Source organism: Colletes latitarsis, chromosome 8 (assembly GCF_051014445.1).
Source record: "Colletes latitarsis isolate SP2378_abdomen chromosome 8, iyColLati1, whole genome shotgun sequence".
Lineage (NCBI taxonomy): Eukaryota > Metazoa > Arthropoda > Insecta > Hymenoptera > Colletidae > Colletes > Colletes latitarsis.
The window spans coordinates 29,131,843-29,152,085 of NC_135141.1; the positions used below are offsets into that span (position 1 = coordinate 29,131,843).

The following is a 20,243-nucleotide window of genomic DNA, read 5'->3' on the forward strand; positions in this document are numbered from 1 at the left end:
ACCTAAAATCCAACAATTAATATATGTAAAAAATATTGAACGTACAAATATTCTTCATAAGAAATTTAGTTAGTTTTCAGTAAAATTTGTAATAAAAGCTATGCAATGTGTATAAATACATAATTTACAGGATTTTACAAGTTTTTAATATTTTTGTTTAGATAGAAAGGTATGTTTTCTATGTGCTTTGGTTTTTATTAGGAATTATTTATTCATGTCATTTTATATAAATTATTGGATAACATCCAACATTTTTACTATTTTTCTGTTAAAAATTACATCATTTTGAACATTAGTATGTACTAATGTTTAAACTTCAATATTATAATTTTATGCTAAGGAAAATATATATAATATTACAATAATAATTTTGAATTACATATATTTTTCTTAATATTTTATTTTTAATTTCATATATATTTCTAATTGCAATATCTTGTAAATGATTGCAACATGTTATATAATTGAAGTAAATATAGATTTGTAGACTTGTTGAATTCCTTATATGTTAATGTTTTTAAAATATGTTTATTTTATATTATATGTTTTTAATGTTGATAAATAATTTTAAAAGCCAGACATTAAAAAATTTCAGATAATACAAGAGTGGAGAAGGACAGATCAATGGGAATGCGTGGTGGTGGTAATAGAGCATCTCAAGCTTTATATAGGCCAGGAAGTGGACCACTTCGCAAGTCTGGGAGATCTGTAGACGATTTAGATAATGAGAACATTTCACAGGAAAAACCTAAATCTAGCTCCGTCCAACACCGTTTGAAGCAATCGCAACTCAATAGATCCAATCAAATGCTGAACAGTCTGCCATCATCTCAAGTTGAAAATGTAACAGAAAAATTAAATGATCTAAACATTAACTACAGAACTACTACAAACATTGAACAGATACCGAGTTCTTCTCAAAATAGTAATTCAGGAGATTTAAGAAAGAAAACTAAGAAGCCAGAACAACAGTTATATATACCTAAAAAAGTAAAAGAAGCATTGGCTGAACAGGATAGTTCAAATAGGTGAATGTTTGAAAATGTTTTTGTTTTATTATTAATGACAAACTGTGCATCGAGCACAAATATTATTATCCTTATTCCTTAGATCTCCGAATCAAAGGTGTTGGGATCGGGATCGGGATCGGGATCGGGATCGGGATCAAGATAGAGAACTTAGCGAAGATCGTGATTCTCATTCTAATCGTAGCCATAAAAGCGATAGTCATCGTAATCGATCAAGTGGTCACAGTAAACGAGATAATGAAAGTGGAAGTAAAAGTAGAGATGATCATGGCAAACGATATTCGGGGAATCGTCGAAATCGTCACGGTAATGAGAACGATGAGCGTTGGCGGTCTGACTCCCCTTTATCTAACAGGGGTTACGGAAATCGGAAAGATAATTCTCGCGAAGTTAGACAGGTTGGGAATAATCATAATATGGTAGTCGAAATTATAGAATTATATTGTGTTTTAATTGGCAATATTTATTTATTTAGGGTTCAGAACCTCTTTTCGTAACAATGAACCACGTCAATGACTTTAATCGCACCAGAGATACACGTAGCGTCGAACCTGCTGGACATCCAGATAAATTCCAAGGCAAACCACCTTCAGGCAAATGGGGTAATGCGAAAGATAGTTTACCGAAAAATATAAAAATAGAACACTTGCCACCCAGGTTCCAGAAAAAATATCTTATTGATAATGGTTTACCATTGCCATCAACAAATTCATTGCCACCAGAAGATGCATGGAATGGAAGTAGTATCACATTTCAGGTAAATTTAATCATATTTTATCATCTTTAGAATTGTAGTATAGTTTTCATTGCATCCTTTAAATATAAACTTACTCTTCAAAGGGATCATCAAATTACAATTATCCACCTGTGATGCAGCATTCGCAAACGATGCAAAATTTACCTCCATCTGGCCCATTGCCTCCTCAACCTAGCTGGTCTAATACTGTGTCAGCACGAAGCAGAGGTAGAGGTAGACTTAGACCAGAAGAATTAGAGAGTCCAACAAATATTTTCAGATGTGTTACACCCGATCAGTATTCGGCTCCAAGTTCTAGGTCTCATACACCAAGCCAAGAATATATGCAAAGGTAAATCTCTTTTCTATTTGTATAATGTTCTCTTCTTATTCTATTGCGCTATGTAAATATTAATAAATTATTTTATATAAATGTTTTTAAATACAGGTTTTATGATCGTCGTGGTAGTAACAGCACCATGTATACTAGTATGGAAAGTTTAAGCCGAGCTGACACTTCTTTGATGCCACCACCACCGGCAGTGTCACCTATTACTTCGGTATCCAATGTAAACAAACGTCAAACTTCACCCGATAGTCATCGTCGGGGAGCATCTCCATCTTCATCTTCTCACCGAACTCATACGTAATAATCGATTTTAAATGTGTTTTAACAATTCTAATATTTTTATTTATTATCTTGTTATTCATTCTGTTTACAGGCAACGGATGAGCAATAATGCATCCGAGCATAATACAACATTGGAAAAGAAAAGCAGTCAACAAAATTTAGGCGATAGTCCACCAAAAACTGAGTCTGTTAACACTGAATCAAATACATCGGCCGACCATCCATTTGTAAGTGTTTCTGTTTGAAAGATGTTTATTATTTACATATATATCACGCTTAAATTTCAATATGTAGGATTGGAACGAAGAAGTTGAATTAAATGAAAAACTAGAAGCTGAACGTGCGAGTCGCAGTTCTTCTGTATTAAGTTTGCGTGAGAATGTTAATGTGTCAGGAAATGAAACCACGACAGGAGGTTCTAATCGATGTAAAAAAAAAAAGCGTGATAGGAAATATGCAGCAGATCGGTAAGTGTATATTAATATTTGTGTTTTGTATGTATAAACAATTTGCACTTATATATATTTTAAGTACTTCTTTGTACTATTTAAGGAGCAGTAGCAGAGATAAAGCTCGAGTTAATAGTCGTGATCGACAAAATAACCAACAAAATAGAGAAAATGATAATTATAACAATAATCAAAAGAACAGTAATAGCAGTAGAAGATATGAACACAGAAGGCATCACAATATTATACAACGTAGTCGGGAATCTAGTAAAGATAGGAATTACCGTGGTAGCAGTCGAAACTTCGATGACCTCCATAGACATAGGTAGATATTATTTTTTGAAGGCGCCATTTTGAATTGGACAAATATATTTAGAGGTTAGGTTTATTTATATACACGTATTTTTACAGATTGTCTGATCGGTATTTAGATGAAAATTGGAGAACAGGAAGAAAAATGTCGGCTTATGATTCTGACGATGGACGACAAACACCTAATGTTCCCTCTCATTCTGCAACGTTATCAAATACAGCTTTGAATGTGACAACACATCAAACATCTCCTAGTGGGTACACCAACTCGCAACCACCTGGTGTTTTAGTGTTACCTGATACTAGCCAATCTCCACCTAGTCATCCAGTTTCAAGACAGCAAGGAATGCAGCAGCAAAGGACATTATTTGACCCCAATAATCCTAATAAACCTATTGTCGTAACTTCACCTAATAGTAGAGCAGTAATTCAAAGGTACAAATAAGTTTCCGTTTTTTTTCTTTCTTTTTTGTAACTTTATTTTATTTATTGATCATTCAATCTGTTTTTTCCAGAGAAAATGAAATCACATGTCAAAGTCCGAATGTGCCAGTGTTTCAGTCCCATGGAGGTATTACTTCAACACATCATAGCTTTCAAGGAGCTCACTTAGATAGTGTACCACCACCATATATGACAAATGACCAATTTGGTAATACAAGACCTTCGTGGTATGATCCATACTCCGATAGGTATGTAAAAGTAGTGGATATATTACAAGTTAAAAATAAAAATAATTTATATTAATATGGTTTTTTGTTCGCCAGTTTCCGATCAGCCAAAAATCCTTACTTGCTTTTGGACATAGAACGCGCTGATAAGGAGTTACAATGGATATTAAGTTCTGGTGGTTTTACAACAAACTGGGATAGAGTTTTGTACATAAGGCACTTTCTGCAAGAAAGTTTAAAAACGTTGCTCGAGACTGATATTAAATTTTGTCAAACTGAGAACGTTGAGCAACACTTTTGGAAAATACTTTTTTATAATATGATTGAAATGCTGCGAAAAGGCATGCCAAAAGAAAGTTCTGAAGGCCGAGAACATTACAAAAAAATAATGATGAAGATTATCGACGAGGGTACCATATATTTAGAAAATTTATTAACTATTCTTGAAGCCAAATATGAATTCAAATTGGATACATTTCTTGCATCATCAACTTTGCCTAAAGGTCTTGGGATCTTAGGTTTAGCTTTAGTAAGCGCGCAAAAAATATATTTATTTTTGGGTGACTTGGCGAGATACAGAGAACAAGCAAATGAAACGAATAATTATGGAAAGTGTAGGCAGTAAGTGTCGATCAATGTACAACTTTATTATGTTCATTAAGTATAATTGATTTTTATATAAAGTTTAACATTTTTTTTAGGTGGTATTTAAAAGCACAACAACTTAATCCAAAGAATGGCAGGCCTTATAATCAGCTTGCGTTACTAGCACATTATGCGGTACGTATAATTGAAGCATAGTTACTTATTTAACGAAGAAAGATAAAGAAATGACAGAAATTGGCATGTGAATTCCGTTTTCAGAGACGAAAATTGGACGCAGTATATTATTACATGCGATCTCTTATGGCATCCAATCCTTTTCATTCTGCAAGAGAGAGTTTAATAGCCCTGTTCGATGAAAATAGGAAAAAGGTATGTCATATGTTCAAATTGTTTGTTAATACGTTTGTATTAATACTAACGTTAATAATATTTTAATTTTATTTTGCCGCCAGTATCTACATTATGTAAGTAAATTTCGATACTTGGTGTGATTTCTTTAGATATCAGTCATTACTAAAGCTTGAATTAGTTCCTTTATCTTTGTGCTGTCTAATATATTCTTTTTCGTTTTGCGTACATTCTGTTTTTTTAATTAATTTTCTTGCGCATCGTAGGCATTTTCGCACGCTTACAATTATTAGTTAAATGTATAAAATTTATAGTTCTCGCACAGTTATAGTCTATTAAAGCCAAATCATTCAATGCTTGAGTAAAATCGATAATTAGCGATTTTAAGTGGTAATACTTCATATGTACTTCAGCGTTTATAGAAAAATAGAAAGATGTATAGCTCAAGTATAGTTTGTTGCATATTGCTACATTATTTGCTATAAATCAGAGCACCGTATGTATTAGTTACCAGCACCATATCACATACAACGTTAGCATGCATTTTTTTTTTATAGTCGCAATTGACAGAAAGATACATACATTTTATAAGCTTTACATATTTTTAAACATATAGTGTTTGTATCTGTCTGTAGTATTTGAGAGATGGCAATGTACAACAGTGGTTTCCAAATTTTTTCAAAGGTACCTCCCTAAAAAAAAAAACAGAAAATTCGTACGCCTGAAATTTATAAACAGTAAGTTTTTCGATAAAAGATAAAGAGTAAATAAAAAGACCTCTCATTTACGCCCTGCACTAGATCGCCCTCGATAGAAATATGTAAATAATCATGCAGAGATTTAGTGTGGAATGAATTCTAACAGTATGAATCCACGGAACGGAAACGGAAAGAAGAGAGAGAGTGGAAGGAAAGAGCCAGGATGAAAGAAAAGGAAGGAGCGAACAGTATCGGGGGAGGATTAAGGAGGGAAATTTGGTTTCATCCTGGTGGGAGACGAGTTCGTCGTACAACTACTGCAGCCACTGCCAATGAAGCGAGATTATCTCATAGTGATTTAGAAGATTTGGCGCAATTAAGTAGCGTCGAGGTAAGAGAACTGGGAACTTTATCTCAGAAATAACATAATAAGGTTATAATGCAAAGCATTATAATTTATGGATTTTGTTCAAGGTGAATAAACGATTCGTCACATCCTACCTTCATGTTCATGGGAAGTTAATCACCAAGATAGGGTGAGTCAATTTATTCTTCTACACCTAAACGTTTTGCTTGAACTCTATACATTGCATGAATTGTATATATTCAGTGATAGATACGCCGTTCTCTCAGATGTTTTGACGAGCATAAACCGTCAATTTCTAATCCTCCAAAACATAGTCTAAGCGTTCAAGTGGAAAGAAGCGTCTTTGTTTCCACTTGAATGCAACGTTTAAGTCATCCATGAGATAATTACGTCTCGCACGTGACATCCGGGCGATAAAGACCCTGAATAGAGGCTTTTGAGACGCAAAGATATTCAGAAACGAAATATTCTGCTTTGTCGGTGCTCAGGCGTACACTGAACAGGCCAATATAACCCGCGGAAACGATGTGTAACTCTCAATGTGACGTTCAAGTCGTGTTTTCACCGAACAACGTTTCTGCACATTCGCGCGATGAGCAATGAATCGCTGGTAACTGTTATGTTTTCCTGCGTAAATATCTGTAGAGAGTTAAACGCGTACTGTTGATTTAGCGTGTTTCCGTGAAACACCAGTAATTTTTACACCTTTCCTATCGCGAGTTACCAAGCAAAGGGAACGCTTGGACTGTTCTCTCAAATTGCTGAAAATTTTTTAACAAAAAAAGAATAATATAGAAAATAGTTTAGTCTTTTATATAAGAAAAACAAACAAAGCGATTAGATGCAAATTTTTTAATTTAATTTGTTTGATTATCGCGTTTACTTATTTCGTTGAATTTAGATAAAGCATTTAAGTTTGTCCAAGCAAGCGTGTACACCGTATGTTCAGGTTTGGCCATGATATTACCGTGTACTGTCATTTATTATGTAAGCAAAGTTCTAATGGCTCCTGATGGAGCTATAATGGGGGAAGTTCGTATCTCAAAGGGCTTGGCGCGTGCAACTTTGGTTGTTATACCAGGTGGTCTTGGTCCTTTATTAATTGCACCGTAGAGGGTTTGATTCTGTCGATACGTTGCTATTAATTTAGAAGCGTCGCGACAGAATTATCGATCTCGTTACCGAAGTAGTTTGTTCGGTATTCTTATAGAAAAAATTCTCGTTTTCCCTTTGAACTTATTTTCGATGCATACACAGTGTTACTCTTCGTAAAAAATCATATAGAATTTATTCAGGAAATATCTAAATTTTGTAGAACAGTTTAATCCCTTTTAATACTGTTTGTAGATCTTCAAAGGCGTCAGATATATCTCGTTCGACAGCGTTAGCGAGAAGAACAGTTTTTATCTCGGATCGTAATTTCCTTTATCATTAGTTCGGTCCACATTGCCTGTGGAAGTGTCCACCGATTTTTTAGAATCAGTCCTGCAATTAATCATCCCGCTTGTTGCATCTTCATCAATTTTCTTTCTCGTTCGACCCTTCAACATGCTCGTGGTTTTCTTACGAGGTGAACTACTCCGGAAACGATCCTTCGTAATTAGCGCTGAGCAATTAGCAGTCGCAGAATCGCAATCACCGGAGTTTACTTTGATCGTAAAGTGCGTACGCCAGCGTCGAGACGTTCCTTTTGGTTTTTTCGAAAAATCTCCTCGAGTACAGTTCTTGACGAGTATCGTCGACACGATCGATTACTATGTCGTTGCATAATGATGGATTATACTTGTTCCTCGGGCCCGGTGATTGTTCCTAACCTTGGGCCTTTCGAAATTACTTTCGCTGCGTCCTCGATGCGTTCGAGCTAAAAGATGTCCTCTCGAGGATTAATAGGTTATGGGTCGGTAAGCGTTGGCAAAAACCCGATTAATAGATTTCCCGGTCGGTGAAGTGTTAAGTTCGTGTTCGAGCTTGCTCGCGTCGGGCCCTCTTTCTCCCTGGTAAACGGCATTAATTATTTACTCGCGAATCGAGACTGTCTTTATCGCGATCTCGTCCCCGAAGGAGTCCCTTTGAAACCGTCGTCCTGTCTCCGTTTCCTTTTCACGGAGACGACGGGCTCCCCGCTGTCCGTCTCCCGAGATCGATCTCCCTCGTGCAAGTTTACGGCGTTGAGATCAACGATCGACACCCCGGGTTGACATTGTCACGGGCAAAGGGAGCGAAACGGCTGTCGCCGCGACTAGTTTGCGATGTTTACGCCCCGCTGAGAATCGGCAGGCTGTCTCGCGAGGATCGTAACTTCGAGCTGCGGTTTCGAGGTCCTTGCACGTCCATGGCGTGCGTTGGAGCGAGCCGAAGATGAAGAGGGTTTCACGGAGCGTAGTTCACCGGTGGCCGAGAGTCGATGGTGCGGTCGACTGGCTGTCCGACTGCCCGACATTTGCATCTCGTAAAATGTTGCACACCTTCGGCCTCTTACGGGGATATCGTGTAACAGAATAACGAACAACCGTGGCGGTATTTGTTGCTTTTCACACTCGAGTCGTAGTCGTCGTTCTCGTTTTTGCGGATTATGTTCTGTCGATCGTCCAGCCACCGATACACGGAATTACGCTCGCGAGGGATACTCGTATTTCATTGCTACTACTTTCGAACTTTAACTCTAGAAGTATCGAGGCGACGGGTCTTACGGTGTGTTTCTTATTACGCATAACATTTTTCCAAATAATTGTTTATCGTCCAACGCCCGGATTCCCTTCGATCCAGGCGTTCCTACGATACCGTTAGAAGGAATCGGGAGGCAGCAAGATCTCATTATGCATTTCGCGTAACGAACAGCAAGATATTAGCTTATTAAACGTAATATTCGAAGGTGCTGCAGCTTCGTGCAACGTGATATTACGCGCGCCCGTAAGAGCTTTGTGGAAACAGAGTGAGTAATCTAAAACTATCATTTCATTTCTAACAGGCTCGAGCGAATAGGTTAGGAATAAGGAAGAAAAAGATATTATCAATATTTGGATCAATAGATGTTTCATTGTTCGATAAGAGTAGTATAAACTGAACAATCATTCTACTACTTTTATTCCACATCTCTAATTTTTATTTTGAAATTAATTAAATCGAAATTAATATTTCACGATTTAAGCGACACCTTTCCTCGAAGCATTGTACCCGTCACAGACGAGGTATATGAGTAGACTTTTTACCTTATGGACTTTCGCGGCCGAATCTGACTGTCATACCGACCTGAAAATTCGGAGCTGATTTTAGCGGCCTCTTCTCATCGATGGCGGTCAGTTGACAAACTATTCACTGAATTAGCATTGATGGGTAGACAGCTGTAGTGTGTGCGTAAATACATGCGAGTTGACTATGGAAGGGATTAAGATTTATTTTTAAATCTGAGGGTAACGTTGCGAATGACACAAAAATGATAATGGGGTTTCGTGATCCCATAAAAATGGGCCGAAAAAATACATTGAATGAAAGATCTACTCCCATACCTTGTCTGTGACAATACTCTAGAATCTATGATGAATCAATGAGAATCAAAACTAATTTAGTGAAGAAATTCTATATTTATGATGACTTATGCAAGGCGGATCGCAGCCAATTCGCTAATATTATTTAGTTTTTAATTAATAATTGCATTACCCGGCTAAGAGTAATAAACATTATTAATTAAATGCTAAATAATATTACCCAGGTCTCACCACGTGGAGGTTGCTGCGAGTGGAGACCCAAAGGGAGATAGATGGAATCCAAGTTCCATCGATCTCCCTTTCGCAATTTTACAATCTGAATGACTAAACTAAGAAGATAGAAGGAACCCAAGTCCCTCCGATCTTCTAGTTTAGTTATGCCAAGTAATTGTGTGGTTTAAAGAGGAGTGAAGCTAATCGTGAGAGACGCGACGCGACGCGATGCTGAACCGTACAGCGGATCTTTCGGATCGAACCTACTGCACTTGCTAACTCGATCTCTATAGAAAAATGGATGCTGCATCCCTGAATCGAGGTCTCCATTTCTCCAACGCAACCCGCCGGGAGCCCGAAGGACCCGACTTAGGTTGTCTGACAAAGAGAGAGTACCTGAGACAGGAACGACTTCCGCTGGAAGGTGTGCGTTTCCGCAGGATACGGAAACTCCACACCTTCCAGCGAAGAAACATTTTCCTTCAATCGAGCTACCAAGAGAAGGCGGTTAGACCTTCCGGACCAACTGGACGGCCGATCACATGTTCCATTCAATGGAAGAGCGGTGATCGAAGCGAGAAACGAGAGAACGAATCGAGTGAAGCTACTTGTTAAACAATTACTTGGCATACGGGGACGCGTACAATGGTCGTCGACGCTTAAGTCTAGTTTAATTATACCAAGTAATTATTTGGTTTAAAGAAGAGTGAAGCTAATTCGTGAGAGACGCGACGCGACGCGATGCTGAACCGTACAGCGGATCTGAAGACCGAACCTACTGCAATTGCTAACTCGATCTCTATAGAAAAATGGATGCTGCATCCCTGAATCGAGGTCTCCATTTCTCCAACGCAACCCGCCGGGAGCCCTAAGGACCCGACTTAGGTTGTCTGACAAAGAGAGAGTACCTGAGACAGGAACGACTTCCGCTGGAAGGTGTGCGTTTCCGCAGGATACGGAAACTCCACACCTTCCAGCGAAGAAACATTTTCCTTCAATCGAGCTACCAAGAGAAGGCGGTTAGACCTTCCGGACCAACTGGACGGCCGATCACATGTTCCATTCAATGGAAGAGCGGTGATCGAAGCGAGAAACGAGAGAACGAATCGAGTGAAGCTACTTGTTAAATAATTACTTGGCATATGGGGACGCGATGGTCGTCGATGCTTAAGTCTAATTTAATTGTACCAAGCAATTGTTTTGTTTAAAAAGAGGGTTGAAGCTAAATTCTGGGAGACGCGACGCGACGCGATGCTGAACCGTGCAGCAGATCTTCGGATCGAATCAACACTACCCTTGGTAGATTGATTTCTATTTCTAGAAATCGATCTATCATTGGCAGGCGACTAGATCTTTCGGACAAACTGGACGGCCGATCACATGTTTCGTTCTACGAAACAGCGGTGATCGAAGCGAGAAACGAGGAAACGAATGAACGAGAAGCTAGTTGTTAAACAATTGCGTAGCACATACGCGGATACACTAGAAACTTAAAATTAACGTCGAAATTTGAGCTAGCAGATTCGGAACTAAAATTGAGAAGATAGGAGAAAACGAGACTCCTATTTTCTAAATTAGCGGTACCAAGCAATTATCTCTTTTAAGAAGGGATGAAGCTAAAACGTGGGATACGCGACGCGACGCGATGCTAAACCATGCAGCGGATCTTAAGATCGAATCTACTGCCCTTGATATCTCGAGCTACCAAGGGAAGGCGATTATATCTTTTGGACCAACTACACGGCCGATCACTTGCTTTCTACATTGAAGCAGTGGTGATCGAAGCGGGAAACGAGAGGACGAGAGAAAGTGAAGCTACTTGGTCAATAATTACTTGGTAGGGCGCGGCAACACGGACAATAGAGAAATCTTCGACGTTAATTTTAATATTCGCGACGAAGCTTAAGACTAATGTACTTGGAATTAAAGGTCCCTCGGCGGATGAATCCCTCTGTGGTTGAATCCCTTGGTAGTTGAGTCCCTCGATGATTGAATCCCTCGGCGGTTGTGGCGTACTCCCTCGATGTCCTTGGAATTGATCTACAATAGATCTGACCTGAAACAAAAACTGCTACTTGTGTTAGTATCATTAAAGAACACTTAATAAAGACCAATCTAGAGGAGTAATTTGTTGCGCTGATGTATCGGAGAATGTAATGGAGCAGATGAAAATCTATAAGTTGGACAACCTACGAAATTTAGAAACACTCATACCTAAAGAATTAAACGATGCTGATATACCTAGCTGGAGTGAATGAATTGTACGAATTGAGAATATTTTAATCGAGTCAGAATCGAAAGAAAATGAACGAAACGTCGAAATCACATCACAAATAACATCGAAGTAAAAATTATAATTAATCAACTGACGATACTGATAATCGGAAGAAAATGAACGGAACGTCGAAACCACATCACAAATAACATCAAAGTAAAAATTATAATTAATCAACTGACGATACTGATGTACGCAGGAAAGAGTCAAACGATTGTACGAAATAACAAGAAGTGAAAGAAGTATTTTATCATACATCGTCTTTCAACATCAGTTCTTGTTAGAGACAGACATGAATTCCAGAAACAATCGAAAGATAGAAACAGTAAATGACCACATATACTTAAGATACCACTAGGATTGTCAAAATTAATAATGGAAGAACAAAAATGACCAACAATTCAAGAGAATATCGATAAGGGGAAACATCCATAGAAACGAAACAGAAACCAGTAAATCAAACAAAATCAATATTTCCATCAAACGGTACTCAGAAACATACAAGTAAATTCGGCATGAATAAAATAAGAGAGGGGGAAAATTTGTACAGAGCTCACCACTGACCAGCAAGTAGTCGCAATTGGTCATCACAAGCTCACCATTGGTCAAGTGGTCAGTACCGGTCAACTGGTCAGCACTGGTCAGCACTGGTCAATAGTGGTCAGTACTGGTCAGTACTGGTCCCCCTGGTCGCCACTGGTCAGCCTAGAATGATCCCGAGGTACCCACCGAGCCAGGAGTTCCGCCACCCTTGGACCCCCCCGCGAGAGTGAGACGTGTAAGTCTCCACATGAGCCTTTAATGTGGTGACGGAGGAGTGGGGAGAGCACAGCGTGCGTCAGCCATCTTTACGCGTCCAATGGACAAATTATTTCGCGAAAAATTATTATTTACGCATACTGATGGGCCCTTTCATTATTCATATACCACATATTGTTAAGAATTGTTTAAACTATTGCGTTGGAATGTTAAACAATGCTGAGTTTTATTTATAATTGCTTAATTCACACCATCATCGAGTAGGTATGTACTATGTATGGAGTTCACATGCAGCGATTGGTATTCTCGCAAATAATGATTTTAATATTTGTCAAGATTTCGTATCGCACGAACCAATAATTAATAATAGCATTACCATCGTGAAATCGCGTTTTACGGGCAAAAAGACAGATTTCTCTCGCATCGCGAACGTCACTTAGAGGCAATCTTTCTAATTACTCGAGGTACGTGGACCTCCGCAAGATCGAGTTCAGCCTATCGGAAGGTAGCATCCTCTCGAACGAAAGTGCATATCGCTTTCAGCATGTATTATGCTGAAGAAATTTCATTTTCTGTCTCACTTCCTCTTGTGTTCATTTCTAAATCTGTTAGTAACGTTGCGAGTGACACGGAAATGGTAATGGGGTTCTAGAGCCCCAGAGAATCGGGCCGAAAAAATACATTAGGTGACAGGTTTACTCGTATACCTCGTCGGTGGTACCGTTTACCCCCCCGGGACAGTTAGAGTCTCGCGACTCCATCGGTACAGCGATCGCGGAAAAGTTGTCTCGTTCCCACGCGTGAAAAACGAGCTTCGCTGGCCAAGCAAGAAACGACTCGATCGCGGCGCGCGGTCAGGAGGCGCTTGCGATTAGCAATTCATTGCGCACATAATCATAATGAAATGTATCCTCTCGATACTTCCCCTCCTCCTCTTTTAAATTTTTTGTTTTCGTTCTGCCTTTCTGCCGCCACTTCCATCCGTCCTCTTTCATCGCGCTCGGTCCACGGAGCGACGTTCGTCCCTTCGCTTTCTTCGTTCCACCGCGGGCACCGCTCGTGATCCCTGGAACCCTGTCGAGCTCGCCATGGGCCGACCGGTGGCCACGTACGCCGGCACGTAACTTCGTGTTTTCTTGCACGGCGGTAAAAATGTTAATTGACAATTGCGTGGCGCCACCGGCCACCGTCCCACCCCGTCCACGGTCGGCCGCGCGCCTGCTCCGGCGTTGCTCGATCCTCTCCCTTGTGTACCCGGTGTCTTGGCCGTAACGACCTTGCCCGGTACCTTGCACACCGTTTAATTGTAGCGAGACGGCGCGTCATATTCTATAGTCGTAAAATTGTCCGCTCATACGTCCCGCCACTGTTAAACTTACCTCAGAAGTCGTAAATTTTCGCTAAGCACCGATCTTATTAGCGCGTCGGTCAACAAGCTTCTAGAAACAAGAAGACAAAGTACGAACAAGTAAAGACGAGTTAACCTTTGAACCCCGGTTCTTGATGGGCCTCGGTTTACGGTGCGGCGCGTAACTATATCGCCGTACAGATTTGTCATACATCGTGCACACCGTTTAATTGTAACGACGGTGATTCCGCGACCCGGCGCGTCGCTCGCCATAACCATAAAATCGCTCGTCGATACGCCTGGGTCGTCGGATCGTCCGCGTCGGTACGATTTATGCCATGTGCTCGAGCAAAAAGGTGTTCCTTTATAGTTCGCGGCTGCTCGCGCGAAGATTTATTCGCCCCGACCGTCCGGTTTCTTCGCGGAATTTATCGGCCAGCCGGTCGTTTCGCCTCGATCGAACGCGTACAGTTTCTGGAAAAAAACCACGTGAATTGTTTTCCACGTTACTGTCGTCACCTCCGTCCGCGGGATCAGAATTCGTCGGTGGAGTGACGAATATTTACGATAACTTTTTCCTCGACGCGTTATCGACCGTTAGCCGATTATCGACTTTTGGGCGTCCAACGTTTACCGACCGTTAGATGATTATCGACTGCTAAATTGATTAATCGACCTTTGAACAACAACGGTTATCGACCGGATCAAGCGAGAGAACGTTCGATCTTTCACCCCGCCTGGAGGGAAAGCAGGACGATTCAATCGTTGCGTCGGACGTTCGGGAACCGTGTCTGCGTTCCATCGTCGCGTTTCCCTGTCTCGTTAGTGGGCATCTCTCGCGGCACGATCACAGTTCGCCGGTCACGGGCCGGCTCAGAAACTTTTCAATTTGCTCCGGCGGACTTACCCGGCATAATTGGTTTCGCGATCAGGAAGCGCAAAAGGGGGAGGAGATGGGTGGAGCGAGGCAGGGAAGGGATTGTCAGTTCGGCGGGCACCGCGGAATACACTTACGATCTATAATTGGAATTGGTAGTGAACTGGGTGCCATTGGTTAGGTGGTTGTTAACCGCGCGATACGTGCGTGGCATAGACGCGCGTGTAGACCGGTGTCTTCTAGGTAGAGAAAAGGAACGTCGAGAGGAGCATCGCGGAGGCAAGAAGGGAGGTCTCTTACGGTGTTGCTGCGTTGCGTTGTTGCTGCGAGCGCAGTAATGGATTTGGCTCATTACCGACCGAGCATCGTCCTGCTCTCTTGAGTTATACGCCCTTAAGGACGACTTCTATGCAACATGCCCTTTCGCGAACTGTTTCCTCTGCGTCGAGATATACCCCCTGGCCGTGTCGCGAGCCGCATTTATCATTAAGCGCGATGCGTCTTTATCTGGCGCTTTATAACGCGCGGACGACCGCGAAGACGCTCTCGTTGGGGAATTTATGGCCCGAACGAGCCGCAACTTGGTCGAACGAAATTCTGTTAGATCGGATTTCGCGATTGGACCCTCGCACGACCGAAACAATTGATAGGTTTCACCGACAACCATAAATTTTCATCCGTGACTGCCGTGAGACGTTTATCGAACAGTTTCTAGACGCTCTTTGGAAGATGGAGAAGTTTATACTTGGATATTTTTCGCGAGTCCAGAGTTCGTTTCCGGTAATCTTGCACGACGCGGTAATTAAAGCTATAAATTGGTATCGAGGGGACAGGAAAGGGAGGCGGGTCGGCCGTTTCGTAACACTTGTAAAGTAAGAGAAGCCAGTAGCCTCTTTTATCCGTCGTCGTGGGACGGAAAGAGAGGCGGAACGAGGACGTGGTGAAAGAGAGAAAGAAGGAAGGAGGCAGAACAACGTCACATATACAGATGCAGAAAGTTAAGTAGTACGAGTGTAAGATACGCTATAAGGCCTCGACCGCTAACACACATGGATTCTGATGGTCGTTTACCTGCGGGCCCTCGAGTGACGACCCCGCCCGCTTCAAGGACACCCTTGGACACCGCAGCCTCGGACCAGAACCCAACCATCTTCAACGACCGACTGCACGTATGCATCGTGCCATGACTATCTGGATTCCTGTTGCCTGTCGATAGGCTCTGATAGCCGTTTCAGGCTCCACGCGCGGCTGATGAACCTATGACGAACCTTCGCGCGATCTTCACTCGCGTTTCCTTATTTTTATCGGGACGCGTCGATCGTCGCATTTCTTTCTCTTTCGATCTTTCGTCGGATCGTTGCGCAACGCGGTTGTATAATGCTTCGTAATTGTTTCGAACCGGCAAAGAGTCGTTTCTTTTGCAATTACTGTATTCGGTCGAATATCTTCTCGCGCAGCGTCACAATTATTTAGAAATAGAAACTGGAGCAACGTCCTTTACAATTGCAACATTCGTAGCAAACCGAACACAGTCGAAATAAAGAGAAAGACTTTCGACAATATTTCTGACCGAATAATCGTGACAAATGCAGAGATCTCGATCCCTGGCAAGGATTAAGGAGACACCGGACGTTTTTCTCGTTGACAGTCCTTTTTATTCAAAAGGTTCTGGAGATTCTCTCTGGTCTTTTCTACGAAATAGGATGCGCATTTTGATAGACCGGGCATCATCCCTCTCTCGCAGCCCCGGAGCTCCGCTCGCCGAATCCATAATGGATGTCGACGCTTCCTCAGCTTCAGAGGGGAATATTTGTCTTTCTTTAATTGAAAAATCCCTCTTCCGTCGGGGTGGGGAAATCCTCTTAGACGTTGGCGCGCTATTTTCGGCGAGAAATGTTTTTAGCGTTGTCCCCTTTGGAAACGTCCGTGTCCCTGTCCGCCATTTCGTTTCTCTACGGTTACGTTTATTTGTTTTCTACGGACGGGGGCCTCCGGGGTTCGAGTTACCTGTTGTGCCGGGCCGTTTCAGTTCCTCCGGAGGTGTCTTTGGCGTGGCCGTCCCGGGGCCCCACTCTATCACCGGTTCTTGACGTACTGGATAATGCACTTGGTAGTAATAATGCCTGCTCTTAACTCTGATTTATGGCAGTCAATAAAGAGATCATCTATAATACCGTGGGGCCGCTTATTAAGCCCGCTGCCATGGACTGCTGATGTATTTACGAACTCTGTTTGCTCGTTCAGGCTCCCGTTTGCTCTTCTCCGTTCCCAATTGCTGAATTCCCGAACTCCGTTTCGCGTATCGGTTTCCTGGGCACACGCACGCTCGCTAGAACGAGTCGTCGCGGTTCCCAGCCATTGATTAAGATCCCAGAGCATCCGTTTTGACCCCATAATCACAATTTCTAACGAAAATTGCACGGTCGTTCGCGGGGCAACGCTATCGTCGGTCCCCCCTTCGATTCGGATGGGAAGATGGTCGGCCATTTTTTTTCACAACTCGAGGGTTGTTAATATATAACATCGAATCGTTCTGATTGATACTTCAGGATTGGGGTGTGCTAAAAAGTTCAAATTTTTCGTTATGTTTTGGTTTTCCATGCAGCGACGGTTAACTATTCGCAGGAAAGATTCATTGCTCGCAAATTAGATATCGGAGAAGACTGTTTAAGGATCGCTGTAGGGGATAACTGTCTGGACGATGGATCAATCGAATTACTCCGACATTGATTTCACGGGCGAAGGAAACGAGCTTTCGGAGTGACACTTTATTACAGACTTCTCAGATTTCCTCGCGTTGATGACAAGATCGATTTACACGTAATGCGTGTCATTTCGAGGAGACTTCCTGCTATTTCAACTACTTTGATCCATTTACATTGAAATTACGTGGTAGTAGGAGTGGTGGAACTAGCGGTACTTTCGAGACGTTAGTTTTTTATCGTACGGATAACTCTTGGAATCTTCGATTGGGGAATGCTGCGTTTACAACCTATTATCAAAGCTATTTGAACGAAAAGTTTCTGATCCAAGTCGACGCGAAAATTAATTAAGCGGTCGTATGTGGGCCATATTTACCATCAAACTACCATTTTAGTGTCGCGGGTATTGATTTAATATCAAACAATTTGTATGAATTAGAAACGGAGAAACTTGTCTAACGAAGGGAAGTACATAATTAATTAAACGAAATGTTCGTTCCTATAGGAATTCCTAGTTCTATCTTTGATCGGGAAAGAAGGCGAAGAACTCATCTTGAACTCGTTAACGAATTTTTCCTCGATCGAATCTTTCTTCGAATTAAGTATTAAGGCTTCTTAAATGTTGTACAATTAGAGATACTATTAGTCACGTTTGAGACAAGTCGTGGATAAAAATAACTGCCGCGGAATATATAGAGAATCATGGGAAAAGTTTGTTATTTCCGAGAGAGTTCTACAGAGTATCTATTGAACGCGTTCAGTAATGAACAGAAGGAGGAAATAATGACTTAACTTTTTTATGGCAACCCTCGAAACAGCGAAAACGTATGTCAAGGAATTATTTCTCACGCAGGATGCTTTTAATGTTACTTCTGTTCAATTACGTGTAAATCTTTTTTTATCTAGTCGTCATCGCTAATGAATTACATTTTCCATTTCAAAACGTTTCCTGCTTCCTATCGCGATGGTTTTACTAATTCGAAACAAAGGTTGAACGCGAGGTCACCAACCGTAGTCTTAAAAGAGTAAATGCACTCTTTTTAATGCGGTAAAGTAACGTACTCTTACTTTTTACTCGTGGAAACCAAATGTATCGTCATCTCTTCGGTCTTAGGGCAGCTCTGTTATTCCGGTCGCACGTTTAAGATCGATACATCGTGCATTGATTAATTATTTACGGTGTCGTCGGAGGCGCTGACACTGGATTATCAATTTCAATATCGTTCCGAGTACCACCGATCGATGCAAAAGAAATATTCCCGCTTCTCGGGGATTCGCGAACATAATGGCGACCGTATAGAAAGTGATTTTAAAGGACCCTCGTCCTGTTCCTTTTCTACGCGCAAAGTAACGCGTGCAACGTGAATGCACGCGAAGATAAAAGGACCATGGACGGTCTAAATTGAATGACAGGATATTTACGGCGCGACACGGGGCATCCTTTATTCGTGATTTCAATATCGAGGCTCGTCTTGTCTGCCTCGTCGAGCCATTATCTCGGTATCCCGAGAAAGGATTATTTTTTTTTTCCCATTAGCTCGTTCCCGGTCCGCGTAAAGTTCTTAATTAGAGCAAGTTGCGCGTTGCCGATGTCAATTTGCACGGTCTGTCATTACTTGCAATTAATCCAGCCGATAAAATTATCGCGATATTAGCGCCCATTAACTATTTGCGCTGAAAATTGATCGATCCACATAATTTTCAGGAAACCGTGACGCTCGAAAGTACATATTTGTATTAAAATTGTATAAAATTTATACATATTCGTTCGAAGCGTATCTAAAGTTTTTAATAGTCGAAAACATTTTACGAAAAACTTGTACGACGATTTAATAATAGGAACAATATCGATGATAACATCGATCGAGATAAAATCAGGTTATATTATATTTCTATCGCGACAGAGTTGATAATGATAGCCAATTAATCTTCGGCCGTAATTACGCCGCCAGTCGATCGGTTGCAGGTAAAATTGAAAAAATCGTATGCAATTTGTTTTCGTGTCCTTATTTTATAACACTGTATCAGAACCCGTGAACTCGAACAAGCTTCAATTTTCCGTACGTGGATGTAAATTATTTCTGAATTGCGTGCTGTGTTTCTGATTTATTACGAGGCATCGTAATGGAACCTTCTGTACAAAATTGCCGCGGCTTTAAATAACACCGCATTACGAGGCCACCGATTATGCTTTCGTGCTATTTTCATTGCTGTTAGACCCATTCTCGTCGGATCGATGCGATAATAAAACAAAATAAAAAAACCTTGTCGAAATAAAATAAGTAAGAGATCGATGGGGCTTGTTCTTGTTCTGAAATTCGGGGTGATCGAAACCACGCGCCCCTCTGCTTGCGATTCCGCTCAGCGACGCGATTGGCACGGTCCTCACGCAGCGCGAGTACTCGCGAGGGAACCTCGATGAAACTCGAGGGGTAGGAGGGGTACTGGACGTAAAAGAGAAAAGCCGAAAGGTAGAGGGAGAGGCGGAGGAAGAGGGAGAATTGCACTTTAGGGCATAACGGCATCCCCACGACCCACGGTCGCCGTGTCACGGAGGATGCGGTCTGTTTCTGTGCCGGTGTGCAAAGCGTACGTTCGTGGATCGCGAGGGAAACGAAGAAGTAGCCAACCAAAGGAGGCGGGGGAGAGAGGTGTACCAGAGGCGGATTCAACCTCGTGAGCTTTCTTCGTCTTCGGGACTGCGTCGATGCAACACAGGCCCCTCGGCAGCCCGCGTT

The 20,243-nt window shown here is 41.5% G+C and overlaps 2 protein-coding genes across 5 annotated transcripts in view; one reads left to right on the forward strand and one right to left on the reverse strand.

Moving 5' to 3' along the window:
• The window catches only part of LOC143344829 (neuferricin), a 258,037-nt gene that overhangs the window by 10,459 nt on the left and 227,335 nt on the right, over positions 1 to 20,243 (reverse strand). The gene's annotated exons all lie outside the window — the stretch shown is intronic.
• The window catches only part of LOC143344812 (telomerase-binding protein EST1A), a 139,147-nt gene that overhangs the window by 767 nt on the left and 118,137 nt on the right, over positions 1 to 20,243 (forward strand). For 2 of the 4 annotated variants that reach the window (XM_076771256.1, XM_076771258.1), the window contains exons 2-17: positions 596 to 1,028; positions 1,111 to 1,426; positions 1,504 to 1,785; positions 1,869 to 2,116; positions 2,213 to 2,410; positions 2,487 to 2,622; positions 2,690 to 2,862; positions 2,948 to 3,169; positions 3,256 to 3,591; positions 3,672 to 3,848; positions 3,924 to 4,448; positions 4,529 to 4,607; positions 4,692 to 4,802; positions 4,886 to 4,897; positions 5,646 to 5,870; positions 5,954 to 6,015. In XM_076771256.1, the coding sequence (XP_076627371.1) occupies positions 596 to 1,028; positions 1,111 to 1,426; positions 1,504 to 1,785; positions 1,869 to 2,116; positions 2,213 to 2,410; positions 2,487 to 2,622; positions 2,690 to 2,862; positions 2,948 to 3,169; positions 3,256 to 3,591; positions 3,672 to 3,848; positions 3,924 to 4,448; positions 4,529 to 4,607; positions 4,692 to 4,802; positions 4,886 to 4,897; positions 5,646 to 5,870; positions 5,954 to 6,015 (3,535 nt within the window). The remainder of the gene's footprint in view (positions 1 to 595; positions 1,029 to 1,110; positions 1,427 to 1,503; positions 1,786 to 1,868; positions 2,117 to 2,212; positions 2,411 to 2,486; positions 2,623 to 2,689; positions 2,863 to 2,947; positions 3,170 to 3,255; positions 3,592 to 3,671; positions 3,849 to 3,923; positions 4,449 to 4,528; positions 4,608 to 4,691; positions 4,803 to 4,885; positions 4,898 to 5,645; positions 5,871 to 5,953; positions 6,016 to 20,243) is intronic. The other 2 variants (XM_076771257.1, XM_076771259.1) reach the window with 1 other exon arrangement.